The sequence below is a fragment of the Rana temporaria genome, chromosome 3, assembly GCF_905171775.1.
Source record: "Rana temporaria chromosome 3, aRanTem1.1, whole genome shotgun sequence".
NCBI classification, from domain to species: domain Eukaryota; kingdom Metazoa; phylum Chordata; class Amphibia; order Anura; family Ranidae; genus Rana; species Rana temporaria.
Window position 1 is genome coordinate 425705879 of NC_053491.1, and position 19453 is coordinate 425725331.

Genomic DNA, 19453 nt, shown 5'->3' on the forward strand with positions numbered 1-19453 from the left:
TACCGTAGATACCAACAAAAGACAGTACCTAAAATTATAAAAATAAATAAAAATGAGAAGCCCAGTGCTTATTAAATACCACCTAAACAGAGTATCTAAAAATTGTGAAAACAATGAAACCCCAGTGGTTATTAAATAGCACAAAAAGATAGTATCTAAAAATTATAAAAAGTTTAAACCCCAGTGGTTATTAAATGCCACAAAAAGAGAGTCTAAACATGATAGCTAAAAACCCAAGTGGTTATACCACCAAAAAAAGTTTATCTAAAAATGATAAAAAAAATAAACTTAAACCCTAGAAGTTATTAAATACCACCAAAAGATATTTTCTGATCATAATAAAAAAAAATTGTACAGTGTTTCATGACACAATAATTATCGGTCAAACTAGCACAGCACTGTTTTTTTTTTGATGAGAGAAGGATCAGTGTATAAATGGTGTTGCGGCACAGTGTCGTTCTCATCACGTGATCCACTTACACCTTGTGTGACAGTAAGTTGGCTATTGTAACAAAAGGAGAACCAGGTTCTATAAAAAAAAAACACTGTCAGTTAAAAAGATGTGGTTCATCCAGTGCCCACCTGGCATCACTTCACATGAGGAACACGTGGCAGAAATAAAGTAAGCATTTGTGAGACAGCTGAGCCTGGGCTGATGTCACAGCCATCTCCAGAAAGGCCTGTCTGCCACAATCTGTCACCAAGTTCTTTAGATGCTTCCATAAATTAATGTGTGAGAATAACACGTTTCCATGTTTAAATAAGCTGTGTTTTCATTCAGAGGTTTCAGTTAAGTTCCTCCAACATAAACAGCTGATATTAGATCTGAACGTCTTGATTATTGCGTGAATTAAATGGCGGGAATTGGAGCGTTCCTTGGCACTTACAGCATCTTACGTCTTTTCTGTATTTTATTCACATGCAGATCCAAAACTAGAATATTGTCAATCGAGTGAACCTGGTAGGTTAAAAAATATGGCGGCTGCCATTGCTGACTACTTTTAGACGCTGCTAGTGGCCCGACTGTCAAACATAGATGATTGTTGTAATGTTCTGCAGAGGTTATCACTTCCTGTTTCCGAGGTATGGCTATATGACCAAGTGTGATACTAACAGGTTTTGAATATGGAAATATTAAAATATATTCAGTCTTTTACTATACATAGATTGTAATAAATGTAGGCATGAACCCACCCATGGGGTCAATGCACTACATCCCAGGTATAGAAAAAATTGTTGTTGGGACTTTAAATGAGACCATGGTTTATATAGCATACAGGTCTCCATCCCCGATAATGTGAACAAAAAGGGTCAGATAGGGACAAGGGGACATTGGGACTTTAAATGAAACAACACTTGGGTTGGATGAGACACTCAATATATAGTAAACGGACAGTTTATTCATGACAGACTAGAGCATAATGCATCTAATGACATATATGTTACATCAATAATCCTAGCACTCTTACCTGGGGGTAAATATACGGATTGAATAAGAGGGTAACTGCTAATGTTAAAGGTTGAAAATGCCATGGGGGGGAACGAAAGACCAAACCCCCCGGGGAGCTGAGGCGGAAAATACTGCTGTGGCGGAGCCGTCCAAAAGGAGTGAGGAATAATTGCATAGAAAGAATCCCCCTTTAAATGATGTAGTGATGAATAGGAGCCTTAAGGCATCTATAAACAAATGGTAAAATGATCAGCATGGGGATGGTATGCTAAAGTGGTACCCCCAGGTAAGAGTGCTAGGATTACATTTATTGTTCCCGCTCTCCCTATTTTATTTAATTACCATTAATTAAATAATTCTATATTATAGGTGTCCCCAATTAGCTCCTGATGAGTGGATACAACTCCACGAAATGCGTAGAGTCTTCCCATTCGATGTTTTATCACAGCAATCATGTGGTCACCATGGGTCTTAACTAATTGGTTGAGTTAACAATTTATTTATTATGCCATGTTACTATTTCAAGAAAAAACAGCAATCAGCGCACAAATTTTACAAATAAAACTAAATTGATTGCAAGCTGAACACCAACAGAGGCAATCACAAAAAGCCTCAAAAAGTACAAATGAAAAAAAAATTAATAAAAGTGCAGCGCAAATAAAGTCCTTGACTGAAGAATCAAGAATTAAGAGGACACCCAGTGAGATCGCAAACATCTTCGGCAAATGTGATGATATCCTCCACCAATATAAGAAGTGCCTCCTTACCAGATGAGTTGGACCATATGTTTTCACAAGTGGTCAAAGACAGCTTGCTCTCACCATAAGGGAGATGGTGCAGTGGAGTCCAATGCAGCAGTGAATAGTAGGTCCAATGCGGAATAAAAAATAAAAACACATTCTAAGTGTAGACTGTGTTTATTCCAGGGAAAGGTAAAAAACAGCACTTCACCATTGGATTGGTGTCACCCACCGCTGACGAAATCCAATCCGGACGTAACGTGCGTACGGAGGAGGAGTTTTTCCTTTGACGTCACCCGCGTTCTTTCTGCTGCCGCTCGTGGCTGTTTCTCCGAGTTTTTATTTTTATTTTACATTGCCTGTCACCTACTGGCCAGTTGTTTTCTGGCAGATTGTCTGCAGACATACCAGACTGACAGTAGTATGGTGAAGTGCTGTGTTTTACCTTTCCCTGGAATAAATACAGTCTACACTTAGAACGTGTTTTAATTTTTTATTCCGCATTGGACCTACTATTCACTGTTGCATTGGACTCCACTGCACCATCTCCCTTATGGTGAGAACAAGCTGTCTTTGACCACTTGTGAAAACATATGGTCCAACTTACATGAAATTATGTGTACAAAATGCCAAGGAATAGTGATTTCTGGACATACAGGGTATATACTGTGTATATATTCTATTAATAATATAGCACCAACATTAAAAAAAATTACCTGTATATAGAATGTTCTTGGAGCAGTAATAACTTCAAACAGATTGTCCCTCATAAGTAAATCCCTATAAGAAAAAAAAAAAAAAGTTATTGGAATACAATTATCCAGATCTACTTATTTCTTGCAAAACAAATACCCAGAAAAAAAACACAGTATTTGTCCAGTATATGGACTTTTATTCCCAAGGTTTGTATTGGCTGTCACCATTTACCATTGCCAAATCACAGATTTCACCCATTTGGTTTGTCCCAAGTTCTGCATATAGACACTTGAAGGATGGGTTTGTCATATAGAAAGCTGGGCACTGGAAAGGCAGTCCCAGACACTGGCACTGGTCACTAAAGGGAGGAAAGGGAAAATCCCTGGTGCCCCACATCAACAGAATCCTGAGTCTGGGTGTGGCCTGGCAGGAGCCCAGGCTGAGGTTGTCTCTCTCATACCTACCACAGGATTCCGTGGATGTGGGGCACCAGGGATTTTTCCATTCCTCCCTTCATTGATCACAGGAGACGAGCTCCATCCCTTGCCGCCACTCATGCAGCAGACGCGACATCATCCACCCTACTCCCCACTACGATCAAGCATGAGTGGCACACTAACTAATCGTGGGTCACACTGGTACTTCTGATGGGGAAAATGTTGCTGTAGTGGGGCCAACAAAAGGAGGAAGCCCAGGCAGTACGAGAAATCTGCACCGCACATAGTGATTTGATGTGCCCAGGCACACCCCCTGCACACGCCTATGCCTGTTTTTATTTGTAGTGCCCTCTGAGGGCCCGAATCACGGGCATCGAATATTCTATCTCAGCCTTGTCCCTTGCACATAGAGATTTCTCCAGATTCTTTGAATATTTTGATGATATTGTTTACTGTAGATGATGATATAGTTAAAGTCTTTGTAATTTTACATTGAGGAACATTATTGTGAAATTGTTTGATAATGTTTAGACACAGCTTTTCATAGATTGATGAATCTCTACCCATTTTTTTTTTGAGACACTCTGACTCTCTAAGATGCCCTTTTTATACCCAGTCATGTTACCGACCTGTTGCCAATTAACCTAAATTAGTTGCAAAATGTTCTTCCAGCTCTTTTGCTGCTGTCAATTTTAAACTGACCTTACTTTTTCTTTAAATAGTACATTTTCTCAGTTAAAACATTTGATACTGTATGTTTTCTATTTTCTACTGTGAATAAAATATGAGTTTTTGAGATTTGCAAATCATTGCATTCTATCTATCTATCTATCTATCTAGTATATATATCAGGAGACATATATAATATAGCATTCTTCAGCAATTAAAAAGTATTATAAGTGAGTGGCATACAGACCTACTAATAACACAAATGATCATAACATAATTGCTAAACTGTATAACTTGCTTAACAAGTCTGATGTGGAGATAACTTCATTCTTGTGGTTAGAAGTGATGACTTTTCTTAGAATCAAGGCCAAGGCTGTGTGTGACATCTCGCTAGACGTGACTTCACTGACGCAGGAAGTAATTATGACGTTCCAGTAATTATGTTTACCGGATGATGTGTTGGGCACATGCTTGAGAGAGATGACTGGGCGAGTGCGGGAAGAGGGTCTGGACAGTATCAGTATGTTCTCTATGTTCTATGTCCACACTTCAACCACCCACCTCCACACCTCGTGTCAGCCTGACTCCAGGGGATCAGCACACATACAGTACATGGCCTTTCACAGGGCAAGAAAATAAGCAATATTTAGAATAATGATAACTCATCAAATAAGCTGTCCCAATGTATTGGAAAATACTGGGCAACATTCACATTACCAGATCACATGCCGTATTTAGGTGTTTTTCCGAAATACCACATGCGACCCTGAAAATGTCAATACACTACTGCTTTATGCAGTATATGCCGAATGAAGCAAAAACGATTGGTTAATACTGAATCAAACAGAAGTGAAAGTCAATACACAAAAAAATAAAAATAAATGCAGTATATACATAAATAGTGGTATCCGGCATGCGATATTTAAAGAACCAGCAGCCGCCGGCATCCTTAACAACCAGTAAACAACCTGGTTGTTAAGGAGCGGGTGGCTGTGCATCCTTCCTTACAGTGTTACTAAACCCAGGACCCCGCATTCACTATAACAGGTCTCCCACAATACACAGAACATGGAAATGCAATAATTTTAGTAAATATAAACTGCTAAACACCTTTTCTCATCAGCAGTATATAGTCTTGTGACTTTTGTCCGTGTCTGGTTAAAGCTTGTAAGAGGAGTTTTCATTCTACTACCCTATGAGGCTGCAGGACCCCTGACCCTTTGTCTGGACAGTGTTAATTGGCCTTGTGCTGATCATATGCACCATCCCCCAAAAAAAAGGTCTCTCTAGCAATACACACCAAGCTGAGCATGTGCACAGTGACTCCAAGACTCTGTTCTATCAGGAGATGGATTGGGGACTGTGGAGGATAAAGGGGAGCATTAGAGAAGACAGGATTAAACTGTTTTTTCACACAATGCCCAGGATTAACCCCAAAGGTTCCACGGTGAGTATAACAAGCATGCTTTACTGCATATACAGACTAATTTTATTGTTGTGGGTTTAGTAACTTTTTAATAAATGATAAGTCATCAGCTGTCAGCAGGGTTCCCCACTGACAGCTGTCAGGGCTCCCCACTGACAGCTGAATGTAAAAAAAAAAAAATGTAGACAATAAAAATAAAGAAAATAACAGCTTGGGGTCCCCCCCAATCCATACCAGGCCCTTATCCAAGCTTGCAGCCTGGCAGGTCAGGAAAGGGAAGGGACGCGCAAGTGCCCCTCCTGAACCATACCAGGCCACATGTCCTCAACATAGAAGGGTGCTTTGGGGCAGGGGGGCTCTTCCCCACAATCCTGGAAGGTGGCTGTGGGAGTGTGCAGGTGGGGGGCTTATCAGAATCTGGAAGCCCCCAGATCCCGCCCTCCCCATGTGAATGAGTATGGGGTAGAGGCCATTGTCCACATCAACATAGGAATAAGGTGCTTTGGGGGGGAGCCCCCTGCCCCAAAGCACCCAACCCAATGTTGAGGGCATGTGGCCTACTAGTATGGTTCAGGAGGGGGGGGGGGCTCGCTTGTTTCCTCCCTTTCCTGGCCTGCCAGGCTGCATGCTCGGATAAGGGTCTGGTATGGATTTTGGGGGGCCCAATACAATTTTTTTTTACATTTTGGCGTGGGGGTACCCCTCAAAATCCATACCAGATCCTAAGGGCCTGGTATGGATTGGGGGGGACCCCATATTGTATTTTTTCTTAATTTTTATTATTGCCAGCATTTTTTTGTTTACATTCAGCTGTCAGCGGGGAACCCAACTCCTTAACAACCATGACAGTTTCTGGTTGTTAAGGAAGCCAGCTACTGCTGGCGGTAAATTTCAGCAGGCTTTAGCCCCGTACACACGACCAGTTTCCTCGGCAGAATTCAGCTTCCGACCGAGTTTCTGGCTGAATTCTGCAGAGAAACCCGGCCGTGTGTACAATTTCGCCGAGGAAGCCGACGAGGAGCTCGACGAGGAAATAGAGAACATGTTCTCTATTTCCTCGTTTCTCTATGGGAGCTCTCGGCCCGCCGAGCTCCTCGGCGGCTTCAGGGCTGAACTGGCCGAGGAACTCGATGTGTTTGGCACGTCGAGTTCCTCGGCCGTGTGTACGGGGCCTTTCACTACTAAAATACTGCATGACTTAATAAAATAACTCATGCGGTATTTTAGTAGCATTTTTCTCGGTGCAGTAAGATACAGCTATGTGATGGAGCTCACTGACTCTCTGGGTCCAAACAGACCTTCACCCTGATGAAGAGATAAGTTTGTACCCTGAAAGGTCAGTCCTTAGACTTCACTAATACCTTTATGCCTGTGTCCCGTCTCCTCCTGGTTGGGTGTTATTCTCTGTTCTTTGTAATAAGTGTTGTTTGTACTTTGTATCATACATCTTGCCACAGCGCTGTGTTTAAAGCTTTAAAGTTTGGGTATGGCAATTTTTACATATTTGTATACTCAGTAAGCAGCATCGGTTACTGTAGTAGCGGCGCCTACTGATTTTCGGCTTCTTGGGGTATCTCATAGGTATGTTACATACTTATTTACATTGGTCCAAGCTTAAAGGGGTTGTAAAGGATTTTTTCCCCCCTAAATAGCTTCCTTTACCTTAGTGCAGTCCTCCTTCACTTACCTCATCTTTCGATTAATTTTCTTTTTTTATCTTTGCATCTTTTACTATTATCTTGTGTCACAATATTAGCCTTTTATGTACAATCTGAAATGTTGTTTGTGCAACATTTTAGATACATTTTGACATTAGTACATATTATATTTGTTGCTTGTATACATAGTAAGAAAATATGTGTAGGCAGGTTGCCTACAATAAGGGTTTTTGCCTAGTAAGATAGTCTGCCCAGGCTGGGAAGGGGTTAACTTGGTTTGGTCTCCTTTCCCGTGCTTTTTGGGCCTCGCCTTTCTTTCTTGTGCATATTTCCTCCTTTCCTGCTGAGGTGGAGCCTGCTGGCTGCTTGTATTACACTCTTGTTCAATGATTGGCTGGTCATCTCATCAGCATGCACTTAGCCTATCAGGTGCATGCAGATAGATACCAGCATGTATGGAGGGTAAGTTGAGAAAAATTGTGTGCTACTGTATTGTGCCCCCCCTGCAGACTTTATTTAATGTCTTTTTTAAAGTGAAACCTGGCTGAGGCTGGCATTGAGAAAATGGATGAGGATGACTCTGGGTGTATATCAGAGTTACATTGTGGAGATCCTCTTCACAATGTAACTCTCATCCATTTTCACAATGCATTGCAAATCAATATTTTTCATTCCACAACGCAGCACCACCCATGCCTAGCACCACCCATCCCTCTCCACAACGCAGCACCACCCATCCCTCTCCACAACGCAGCACCACCCATCCCTCTCCACAACGCAGCACCACCCACGCCTAGCAAAAAAAAAAAAAATCGGCCCAAAATATCGGCCGTAAAAATCGGCATTATATATCGGCCATCGGCCGTCCTGATTTCTAAATATCGGCATCGGCATGGGCCATAGAAAAACCCATATCGGTCGACCTCTAAAATAACCTTACATCTTCTAAGGCAATGTTTCTCAACTCCAGTCCTCAAGGCGCCCCAACAAGTCATGATTTTAGGATTTCCCTCAGATGTAACAGCTGTGGTAATTACATAAGGCAGTGAAACTCACCTGTGCAAAATACTGGAAGGACTGAAAACATGACCTGTTGGGGCGCCTTGAGGACTGGAGTTGGGAAACACTGTTCTAAGGTACGCCTGGGTGGTTTTAGCTAGTTAAGTAGGGATGGAAGGGCATTTAAGTTGTTTGTACATTACCACGAGAAGAGTTTCCGTAAAGGCTTTAGAAATGCTTTAAGCCTGGTCTGAAGTTACTCCATGGGTGCAACATGGCGTATCTGAAAAACAGGGCCTGTAAAGCACACATGGGGTAAGAAGCAAGGTCACTAGGAATTGTTAACTTGTCAGGAGAGTTGGAGTTGAAGAGCAGAACCACTTTAATGAGAAAAGTGTTCAAACCCCATTTCTAGGGAGCCGAAAGTAAATGTATTTGTTCTAATTTATGCACCACTGTTTGTTTTGCATGTTAACCAGTAGTTAAACCCTTGCAGTGCTTGAATGGCCCTACTGCAAGGAGGAATGTTCAGATTTAAAGTTCACTACTTCTGTGAATTTTAATTTTGCAATTCAAACACTACACCACTGGGGGGAGTTCTTTTCTAAATTATAGTTACACTTTACTTGCGCTCTGGGGAAAAAAAAAAATCAATGCAAATATTTGTAGCTGGAAACTCAGGCAAATCTGAAGCTGCATGGCAAGCGTCTTCAAATCATTTGTGTTATACCTTAGAAGAGGGTTTGCCCATCACAGGTGTAACTGAAAATAACTGAGCTCCAATAAGGCCATCGTGTCCTCCAAAATCTTCGAGAGATAGTTATAAATATTGGGCCGGATTCAGATAGAATGGTCTATCTGTCCGCCCGGCGTAACGTATCTAAGATACGTTACGCTGCTGTAACTTTGGGCGCAAGTTCTGTATTCAGAAAGAACTTGCACCCTTAGTTACGGCGGCGTAACGTATGTGTGGTGGCGTAAGCCCGCCTAATTCAAATGGGGATGTTGGGGGCGTGTTTTATTTAAATTTGAGTTGACCCCACGTACTTTACGTTTTTTTTAACGGCGCATGCGCCGTTCGTGAATAAATCCCAGTGCGCATGCTCGAAAATCCGCCGCAAAACGTCATTGCTTTCGACGTGAACGTAAATTACGTCCAGCCCTATTCGCGAATGACTTACGCAATCGACCTAAAATTTCAAAACTCGGCGCGGGAACGACGGCCCTACTTAACATTAGCTACGCCTCATATAGCAGGGGTAACTATACGCCAAAAAAAGCCTAACGTAAACAACGTAAAAAATTGCGCCGGCCGGACGTACGTTTCTGAATCGCCGTATCTACCTAATTAGCATATTCCTCGCGTAAACATACGGAAGCGCCACCTAGCGGCCAGCTTGAAAATGCAGCCTAATATATGACGGTGTAAGACACTTACACCAGTTGGATCTTAGGGATATCTATGCGTAACTGATTCTCTGAATCAGGCGAATAGATACGACGGCCGGACTCAGAGATACGACGCATATATATATATCGCTACTAGTTACTACTAAACGTCCATACACATGGTCTGACTTTTTGACAACAAACTTCAAATGTATGCTCCATCGGACAAACTTTTTCGGTTTTCATCAGACAAAATTCGCTCTGCAAACAGACAAACTTTTCGGCAACAAAAGTCCTATCATGTGTACAGAAGTCCATCGGACTTTTGTCCAAATTACAAACACGTATGCTCAGAACCAATGTTAAAGTCAACCAACAATAGCAGAAGTTGACCAAAAGGTGGTAGTAAAGAGCAGAAAAGCTGAAAAAAAACACGTGATTTTGTGAAAGTTTGTTGAAAAAGTCCTTGACTATCAAATGTTTCAAAAATTCCTAAGGCCCCTTTCACACACGTGTCCGTATACGGACTCCGCTATGCTCAGCAGGGATCGCTCCGTCGATCCCCGCTGAGCAGGCAGATGACAGGTCTGCACAACGTGCAGGGACCGACCTGTCAGAGCGCCGCTCTCCTCTATGGGGGATCGGATAAAGACGGACTGTAGAGTCCATTTTCATCCGATCCGCCAGACGGATGGAAAATCACAGCTGACATCCGTCACTCCATAGACCTGTATGGAGCGCCCGTTCAGATCCGCCCAAAAAACTGACAGGCGGACCTAAACGGTCCGCACGTGTGAAAGGGGCTTGAAAGTGAAATGTACTTTTCTACCAGGTGCTCCTCAGTATAAGAAACTCTATGAGGGTCTGACAGCTGGGCGGCTGGATGGGGCTGGACGGGGCACTGAGCGGTACTTACACTTAGTGCAGTAGGTGCCCAGGCAATTGTCCCTGGGCACATCCTGTGCTAAATGTACGTACCGCTCAGTGCCCCATCCAGTCACAGCAGCTGTCAGCCTCTTATAGATTTTGACAGCTGTCGGCATCAGGGTTGGACAATGCACCTGTGCCTTCTGCCTGTACCAAGACGCCAGAGCCTCATGCACTAGGGCTAAACGCACAGTATGCATAAGGCCTATGCTTGGTATTAACCTATTTGACAGGAATTCTGCTTTAGTGCATACAAATCACTTTTCAGTTATTCTGACATGAGGGCTGCTTTATACCAATGATGCCTCAATAGTCATATATGGCTGCGTCATATAAGTCATGCTGCGTCCACGGTCGCTTGTGCTGCTAGGGCACAGACAGGGGCTCCTACCCTAGTGACCTCTTTAGCAGCCGTCACCCTGGAGACAGTAGGTGTGATCTTGGTGTCTAGCATGCTTTGTGTGGTTCCATATGTAGGAAATACAGAAAGGTGAGGCAGACTAGATGAGACATCCTGTGCGCTGTGGTTTACATCTCCGAAAAGAGGAAGCTGCTCATTTCATAAGGCAATGGCATTGCTGCACTGAATAACGAGCGTCACTGGCTATGCAGGAGAATCTGTTCACATTTATAGGAATTCAGCTTTTAAACTTTTAAATAGCATATAGGATTAAATCTGTTAAAGGAACCCTGTACAGATTAAGCATGAAGGCTGTTTTTGCTGATCTCATTAGGCAGACCAGGAATTCAGATGTGACTTTGATTTTTCTCATTTGGGTGTTTGTACTTTATCAGTGTCTCTAATAGTATTAAATTCAGAGAAAGCCAGGTAATTAGCGTTTCAGAAATGAGGTCAGCAAAAGACAGCCTCTATATTCATTCTAGTACAGGTATAGCACCCTCTTAGTTAGTCGGAGTTAGCCGTCGGATCTAAGGTGCTCTTAGTTAGCCGTCGGATCTAAGGTGCATATTTACGCTGGCCGCTAGGTGGCGCTTCCGTCCAATTCCGCGTCGAGTATGCAAATTAGCTAGATACACGAATCCACAAACGTACGTTCGGCCGGCGCATATTTTTACGTTGTTTCCGTAAGGCTTTTTTTGGCGTAAAGTTACCCCTGCTATATGAGGCATACTCAATGTTAAGTATGGACGTCGTTCCCGCGTTGAATTTTGAAAATTTTACGTCGTTTGCGTAAGTCGTTCGCGAATAGGGCTTAGAATAACGTTCACGTCGTAAGCATTGGCTTGTTGCGGGTTAATTTGGAGCATGCGCACTGGGATACCCCCACGGACGGCGCATGCGCCGTTCAGAAAAAACGTCATTTACGTCGGGTTAAGTAAAATTAACATAAAACACGCCCACATCTTTAACATTTGAATTCCGCGCCTATACGCCGGCAGATTTACGATACGACGCCGTAACTTTAGAGGCAAGTTCTTTGTGAATACAGCACTTGCCTCTCAAAGTTGCGGCGGCGTAGCGTTACGTGGATCTGCCCCTAAGTAAAGAGCTAACCAGTCAATGGCAATAACACTGCAGGAAAATTACTCAAAACCATCTATCATTTTAGACACATTTAAATTTTTTTGGCAGGGGAGCAGATCCAGAGACCAGCTTTCCCATAGGAGCTTACTCATTGCCAAGGATAAAGGACACTTACCCTGACTTAACTAGGCACTCATGGGTCTTCAAAATATCTCTAAGACGTATAGTGCGCAGAGGATCGCGGTCCTAAAGATTAAAATATAAAAGCAAGATTGGTCATAGGTATAAGACACTAATCCGATTATCTATGTGTATTACCATCACTGGAAGTCTTTATAATCAATACTAGCAAAAATGTGGAGGATGGCGAAACTCAACAAGATATCTGAGACTTGTAATGGGAAATATCACAAAAAAATACGGAGATAAAACTCCAATCCTGCCACTTTATAAAACTCTGGTTCGGCCATATCTGGAGTATTCTGTCCAGTTCTGGTCACCAGTCCTCAGGAGGGATGTACTGGTACTGGAACTGGAGAGAGTCCAGAGAAGGGCAGCAAAATTAAAGCGGAACTTCAGTCATTTTTTCATCTTCTGCCCTTGTTGTTTTAACTTTGGATAGTAAAACATTTTTTTTTCTGCCAGTAAATATCTTATACAGCCCACTTCCTGTTTCTTGTCTGGTAAAAAGCCTAGGCTTATGACATCAAGCCCAGCTCGCTCTCTCACTCTCATGAGAGTTTTCCAGAAGGGGGGGGGTGAGTCATAAGAGGGCCAATGAGAGCTGCAGAGCTGGAGGTGTGCCTCTGTGTAAATCCAGGAAGTGAACAGGCAGCAGCTTCAGCTGCCCACAGTTAAAATGAATGCAGCCAGACTCACTGGAGGGAGATTTCTGCAGCATATTTGGCAAGTACAGAATCACAATATATATAAAATAATATGAAAAGTAGGGAAGCTTCTCTCGCTGGAGAAGAGATACTCGAGAGGAGATATGAAAGCCATATACAAATATCTCAATGGTGATCTCAGCGTAGGTAGGAAATTATTCAGTCTCAGGAAATGTAAGAGGACACGGGGCCTCAAAATGAGATTGGTGGAGAAGCTGTTTAACCTTAAGCTGCGTAGGTTTTTTTTTCGACCGATAAGGATGTGGAACTCTCTTCCACAATCGGTGATGTCAGCAGGAAGTATTGATAGTTTCAAAAGACTATTGGAGGTGCATCTGAGTGAACACAACATACAGGGCTATGGGAAATGGTTATCGACATTGACACACATACACCTAAACCGGTTGAACTGGATGGACTAGTGCAGTGATGGTGAACCTTGGCACCCCAGATGTTTTGGAACTACATTTCCCCTGATGCTCATGCACTCTGCAGTGTAGTTGGGAAATGTAGTTCCAAAACATCTGGGGTGCCAAGGTTCGCCATCACTGGAATAGTGTCTTACCAACTTTGAAACGTTCTCTATAAAAGGAAATATCATTTACGGATGTACAATGCAGACCAATAATCCATCATTTTCATGAACAGAGATTGCAAAGCCTGTCTGGGAGGATTTTTTAAAAAGCACCAGAGCGAATTCACAATGAAGACCTCGCCAGAACAGGAACAGGTAAGTATGACACTTGAAAGGCATGCTGGTGAAGGTATCTGACGCTAAACAGACTAAGGGCCAGATTCATAAAGAGTTACGTCGGCGTATCAGTGGATACGCCGTCGTAACTCTGAATCTACGCCGTCGCAAATTTAAGCGTATTCTGGAAACCAGATACGCTTAAATTAGGCTAAGATACGAGCGGCATAGGGTGCGTCGTATCCTAGGGTGCATATTTACTAGGTGGCGCTTCCGTTGAGTTCGGCGTAGAATATGCAAATGACTAGATATGCCGATTCACGAACGTACGTGCGCCCGTCGCAGTAAAGACACGCCGTTTCCGTAAGAGGTATGCCGGCGTAAAGATAAAGCTGCCCCCTAGGTGGCCTAGCCAATGTTAAGTATGGCCGTCGTTCCCGCGTCGAAATTTGAAAATATTACGTCGTTTGCGTAAGTCGTCCTTGAATGGGGCTGGACGTAATTTACATTCACGTCGAAACCAATACATCCTTGCGGCGTACTTTGGAGCAATGCACACTGGGATATGTACACGGACGGCGCATGCGCCGTTCGTAAAAAACGTCAATCACGTCGGGTCACCAATCATTTACATAAAACACACCCTCCTCATCCTCATTTGAATTAGGCGCGCTTACGCCGGCCCCATTTACGCTACGCCGCCGTAACTTAGGAGGCAAGTGCTTTGTGAATACAGCACTTGCCTCTCTGACTTAAGGCGGCGTAGCGTAAATACGATACGCTACGCCGCCTGAAAGATGCGCCGCCCTACCTGAATCTAGGCATAAGTGTATAAAGGGTACAGCACAAGGACAAGATGTTTTACTACCAATTAATACCTCCTTTATATTCTTTAAGGATATGTAATACAAACGTTGAATAACTGATTTAATATTCTCTCAGGTCAAAGCAAACCTGTGCTTTGCCTGGACTAGTCAATGCTACAGGTATAGCTTATAGAAGGCATCACTAGATAGTAATACATAACCACTTAAGCTCTGGAAGGATTTACCCCCATAACGACCAGGCCATTGTTTTTGCGGCACTGCATCGCTTTAACAATTGTCGTGTGATGCTGTACCCAAACAAAATGTCCTTTTTTTCCCCACAAATAGAACTTTCTTTTGGTGGTATTTGATCACTATAAACAAAAAAGAGTAACGTATTTGAAAAAATAAATGAATAAATATTTTTTACTTTCTGCTATAATACATATCCAAAAAATATATAAAAAATTATATTTTATCAGTTTAGGCCAATATGTATTCTGCTACATATTTTTGGTAAAAAAAAATCAAATAAACGTATATTGAATGGTTTGCCTCTTTCCCACGATCGTGGGTGGCCGGCCGACATCGAGCCTCTGGCGGGGGGCACGTGCCTGCAAAAGCTAGTGTACAAAATATAAACTTAAATCCAAAGATGATGTAGATCATTGAAAGGTATATATCCTTAAGAAAATACAATACATATGATGATCAAAAAAATAAATGACTAAAATGACTATTAAGACAATGTCTCTGAAAAAGTAAATAGTGACTATAAAGAGTTACATTTTAAATTCAAATGATCACCCGCACTTCCGGGGTCACGTGGGACGTGATGACGTCAGCGTGTAGCCTTACCCGACATGTTTCGCCCCCTGGAAGACGTCACATATGACGAAACATGTCGGGCGGAGCTATGCACTGACGTCATCACGCCCCACGTGACCCCGGAAGTGTGGGTGTTCATTTGAATTTGAAATTTTTATTGCCGGCAAGCATTTTTATGATGTTTTTTTGTACATCCAACTGGAATATTTTATACAAAAAAGAAGTTGTGTTTGAAACACGATAACACACTATTGGAGCCTTTGTCCTTTTATATGCTCCATGTTTATTTTGTAAATCGTGCCTTGGTGTAAGGTGGACGGATGGTGGCCATCGAGTGAGGAAGACGCTAAGAGTTTACTACACCAGGGAACTCAGATCCATCTTAGACCCCGCAGAGGGCTATATCTGTAGGCGCAGGTGACCTCGCTACAACAGGAGGTCCACTCCTTCCTGTAAGAGTCTCCACTTCTCCCAGTGTGTGTCCCATGGAGAGATTCATCCCTTTTTCTTTTGGTGACGGTGGAAACCTTGAATATTCCCCCATCTTTTCCAGATTTGTATCGTCTGTATCACTTTTTATAGACATTGTTTTCTAAGGGTTCAGCCCAATCCCTGAAAAACAGCCCCACACCATAATTCCCCCTCCACCAAATGATTTGGACCAGAGCACAAAGCAAGGTACATAAACACATAGATGAGTGAGTTTGGGGTGAACGAACTTGACTGGCCTTCGGAGTCCTGACCTCAACCCATTAGAACACCTTTGGGATAAATTAGAGCAGAGACTGCGAACCAGGACTTCTCGCCCACGCAACCAGGCCCCCTCGTCTGACCTCACAAATGCGCTTCTGGAAGAACGGTCAAACATTCCCATAGACACACTCCTAAACCTTGTGGACAGCCTTCCCAGAAGAGTTGAAGCTGTTATAGGGTGAAAAGGGTGGGCCAACTCAATATTGAACCCTACAGACTAAGACTGGGATGCTATTAAAGCTCATGTGAGGCCTCATACACACGACCAGTTTCCTCTGCAGAATCCATCAAGAAACTTGGTGGGAGAGTTTTTTTGCCGAGGAAACTGGTCGTGTGTACATTTTTCATCGAGGAAACTGTCGAGGAACTTGTCGAGCCAAAAAGAGAGCAAGTTCTCTTTTTCCTCGACGGGAGTCAAATTGGCTCGTCGAGTTCCTCGTCAGGCTGGTTTCCGACGAGAAACTCGAGCGTGTGTATGCTAAGGAACCCGCGCTTGCTCATAATAAAGTATGAGACGGGAGTAAAAGTAGCATTTGTAATGGAGAGAACACATTTTTAAAGATGTAACAGACTGAAAAGTGCAAATAGTCTCTTACCAAACTTTTACTTAACACGCAAGCACATGAGATTAGTGGTTGACTGTTAAGAAGAACTCCTTACCTTTTCACATTTGTAGTAGCTAATTGAAAACATGTCCAAGACAAAGAATCTTCTTTTCCAGTTTTTCCTCTGCAAATAAGAAATAAAAAAAAAACTTTTTGTAATTTAAGTATTTTGGTGATCAAAGCAGAATTAAACCCACCAAGATAACTGTTTCCCAAAAGAAAGCTCAAGTTGGCAATGTTCATTAAATGTTATTAGTTCCCTAATCAAACACACCAATATTGTGCTCTGCTGTGTTTTCATGCACTTTCGGACTACTAGCACGTGTACGGTGTAAGCTACATTCATACATTTTTATCAGAACCTGCTCCCACTTCCGCAATTCTAGTCTAGGTGAGGAAGACGTTCCTCGCCCCATCTCCTTCCGTCATGCAGCCTCCTCGGACACATCGTATATCCTAGGAGCCTGCAGAACCATTCACAAAGCGCAGGGCGAGCTTATGCATGAGCAGAGGCGAACCCTGCTGTGGTTCTTTAGGAAGCCTTCATGATGCTCTCATATTGTTTTCTCTTTAAGTCGTTCTGGAGCTCTTTTTTCCCTCCACTTTCATACTTGATGGCTGCGGGTGTCACCTTTAGCTTCAAGTTTGTATCATTGGCTTTTTGGTTAGTGCCTTAGCCTTGGTGCCTTAAACTAAAGCTGGATATACACGTATCAAAATTCAGCCAATTCAGTAGGAGTCAGCCAAATTTCAGTTTGGGTGTACCACTCAAAAGACGCTGATTGTTAGACTGGCTTCTTTCAAACAGTCCTGCTGGAAAATCACCATTCAATCAGCACATGCTGCCAATAGCCAAATTGGGGGGTTGGGGGTGTCAGTCCTGCTGTTAATAATAAATAGCACAGCAAGGGAAATCATTGCACTCTATTAGCTAGATTCAGAGAGAGTTACGGCGGCGTATCAGTAGATACGCCGTCGTAACTCTGAATCTACGCCGTCGTAAATTTAAGCGTATTCTGGAAACCAGATACGCTTAAATTAGGCTAAGATACGAGCGGCGTAAGTCTCCTACGCCGTCGTATCTTAGGGTGCATATTTACGCTGGCCGCTAGGTGGCGCTTCCGTTGATTTCGGCGTAGAATATGCAAAAGAGCTAGATACGGCGATTCAGAAACGTACGTGCGCCCGGCGCATTTTTTTACGTCGTTTACGTAAGGCTTTTTCCGGCGTAAAGTTAGTCAAACAAAAAGCTGGCCTAGCCAATGAGAAGTATGGACGTCGTTCCCGCGACGAATTTTGACATTTTTAAATCGTTTGCGTAAGTCGTCCGTGAATGGGGCTGAACGTAATTTGCGTTCACGTCTAAACCAATACGTCCTTGCGGCGTACTTTGGAGCAATGCACACTGGGATATGTCCACGGACGGCGCATGCGCCGTTCGTTAAAAACGTCAATCACGTCAGGTCACGAATCATTTACATAAAACACGCCCCCCTGTTCCTCATTTGAATTAGGAGCGCTTAGGCCGGCCCATTTACGCTATGCTGCAGTAACTTAGGAGGCAAGTGCTTTGTGAATACAGCACTTGCCTCTCTGACTTACGGGTGGGTAGCGTAAATACGATACGCTACGCTGGGTCAAAATTAGGCCGCCCTACCTGAATCCAGCTATATGCAAATACCCAGCTTTAGTGCAACACTGGGTTCCCTGGTTTGAATCCTGGTCAAGGTACAGCGGGGGAAATTATTATTTGATCCCCTGCAGATCTTGTAAGTTTGCCCACTTACAAAGAAATGCAGGGTCTATCATTTTTTCACATGTATATTTTAAATGATAGAGACAGAATATCAACAAAAAATCCAGGAAAAACACATGTTTGACATTTCTTCCTCCAAACATGTCAAGTTCCCCTCCCCAAGAAGGCACATGTACAGTCATGCCAATGAGCATCTAAATGATTCAGAGAAGGATTGGGAGAAAGTGCTAAGGTCAGATGAGACCAAAATTGATCACTTTGGCATTAACTCGACTCGCGTGTTTGGAGGAATAAATATGCTGACTATGACCCTAAGAACATCATCCCTACAGTCAAGCATGGAGGTGGAAAAATTATGCTTCGGGGTTGTTTCTCTGCTAAAGGTACAGGCCAACTTTGCTACATTGAGGGGCCAATGGACGGGCCATGTATTGTACTTTTGGATGAGAACCTTCTTCACTCAGCCAGAACAATGAAGATGAGTTGTTGGTGGTTCTTTCAGCATAACAATGACCCAAAACATACTGCCAAGGCAACAAAGGAGTGGCTCAAGAAGGTCATGGAGTGGCCTAGTCGGTTTTCAGACCTTAATCCTGTTGAAAATTTATGGAGGGAGCTTAAAACTTTGAGTTGCCAAGTGACAGCCAAGAAAGCTTAAAGGAGTTGTATAATGCATTTCTTTTTTACACTATAATGTTCCCTTAGGCTTTACCTTTCAGTCGATGTCTTTCTTTCCTAAATCGGCCCAGCCATTCCTCTGCTACCTCGTCCTGAATTTCTGCCACTTCCGGGTTATGGAGCCCTGGAGGAAGACGTAAAAATCGTCATCCCCCAAGCTCCCTTGCTTGTCTTTCCGGTCTCTCAGTGCCTCTCTCCTCATCCCCCCCTCCCCTACCCAAGTCTCTCCCCTATCCTATTATCTCCCCTCCCCATTCATTTCAATAAACACACCCCTCCCTGCCTCCCCTGCCATGCCATCCGCCCCTAAAATTATCATATCCCGCCCCTCCAAACCCTGCACCAATCATGGTGTCCTGTTGCTGCACGGAGCTCTTTCTATGTGAGTACACATGCAGCTCACATAGCTAAATATACCGTGCAGCAGGAGGAATCAGCCTGAACTCCCATAATGGTAAATAAAAGTTCCCCTTACCTCTTCCAGACACACACATTCACAGTAAAAACACACACATAACACATACACACATGTAGCCCCCAAGTTTAGCAAAACTACAGCTCAAAGCATGCCC

The 19453-nt window shown here is 43.2% G+C and overlaps 1 protein-coding gene across 1 annotated transcript in view; it reads right to left on the reverse strand.

The window, feature by feature from the left end:
• The window catches only part of PLEKHA2 (pleckstrin homology domain containing A2), a 105119-nt gene that overhangs the window by 3724 nt on the left and 81942 nt on the right, over window positions 1-19453 (reverse strand). Inside the window, exons 8-10 of the mRNA XM_040346242.1 lie at window positions 16503-16571; window positions 12053-12123; window positions 2907-2970 (exon numbers count right to left, since the gene is read on the reverse strand). Coding sequence (XP_040202176.1) covers window positions 2907-2970; window positions 12053-12123; window positions 16503-16571 — 204 coding nt within the window. The remainder of the gene's footprint in view (window positions 1-2906; window positions 2971-12052; window positions 12124-16502; window positions 16572-19453) is intronic.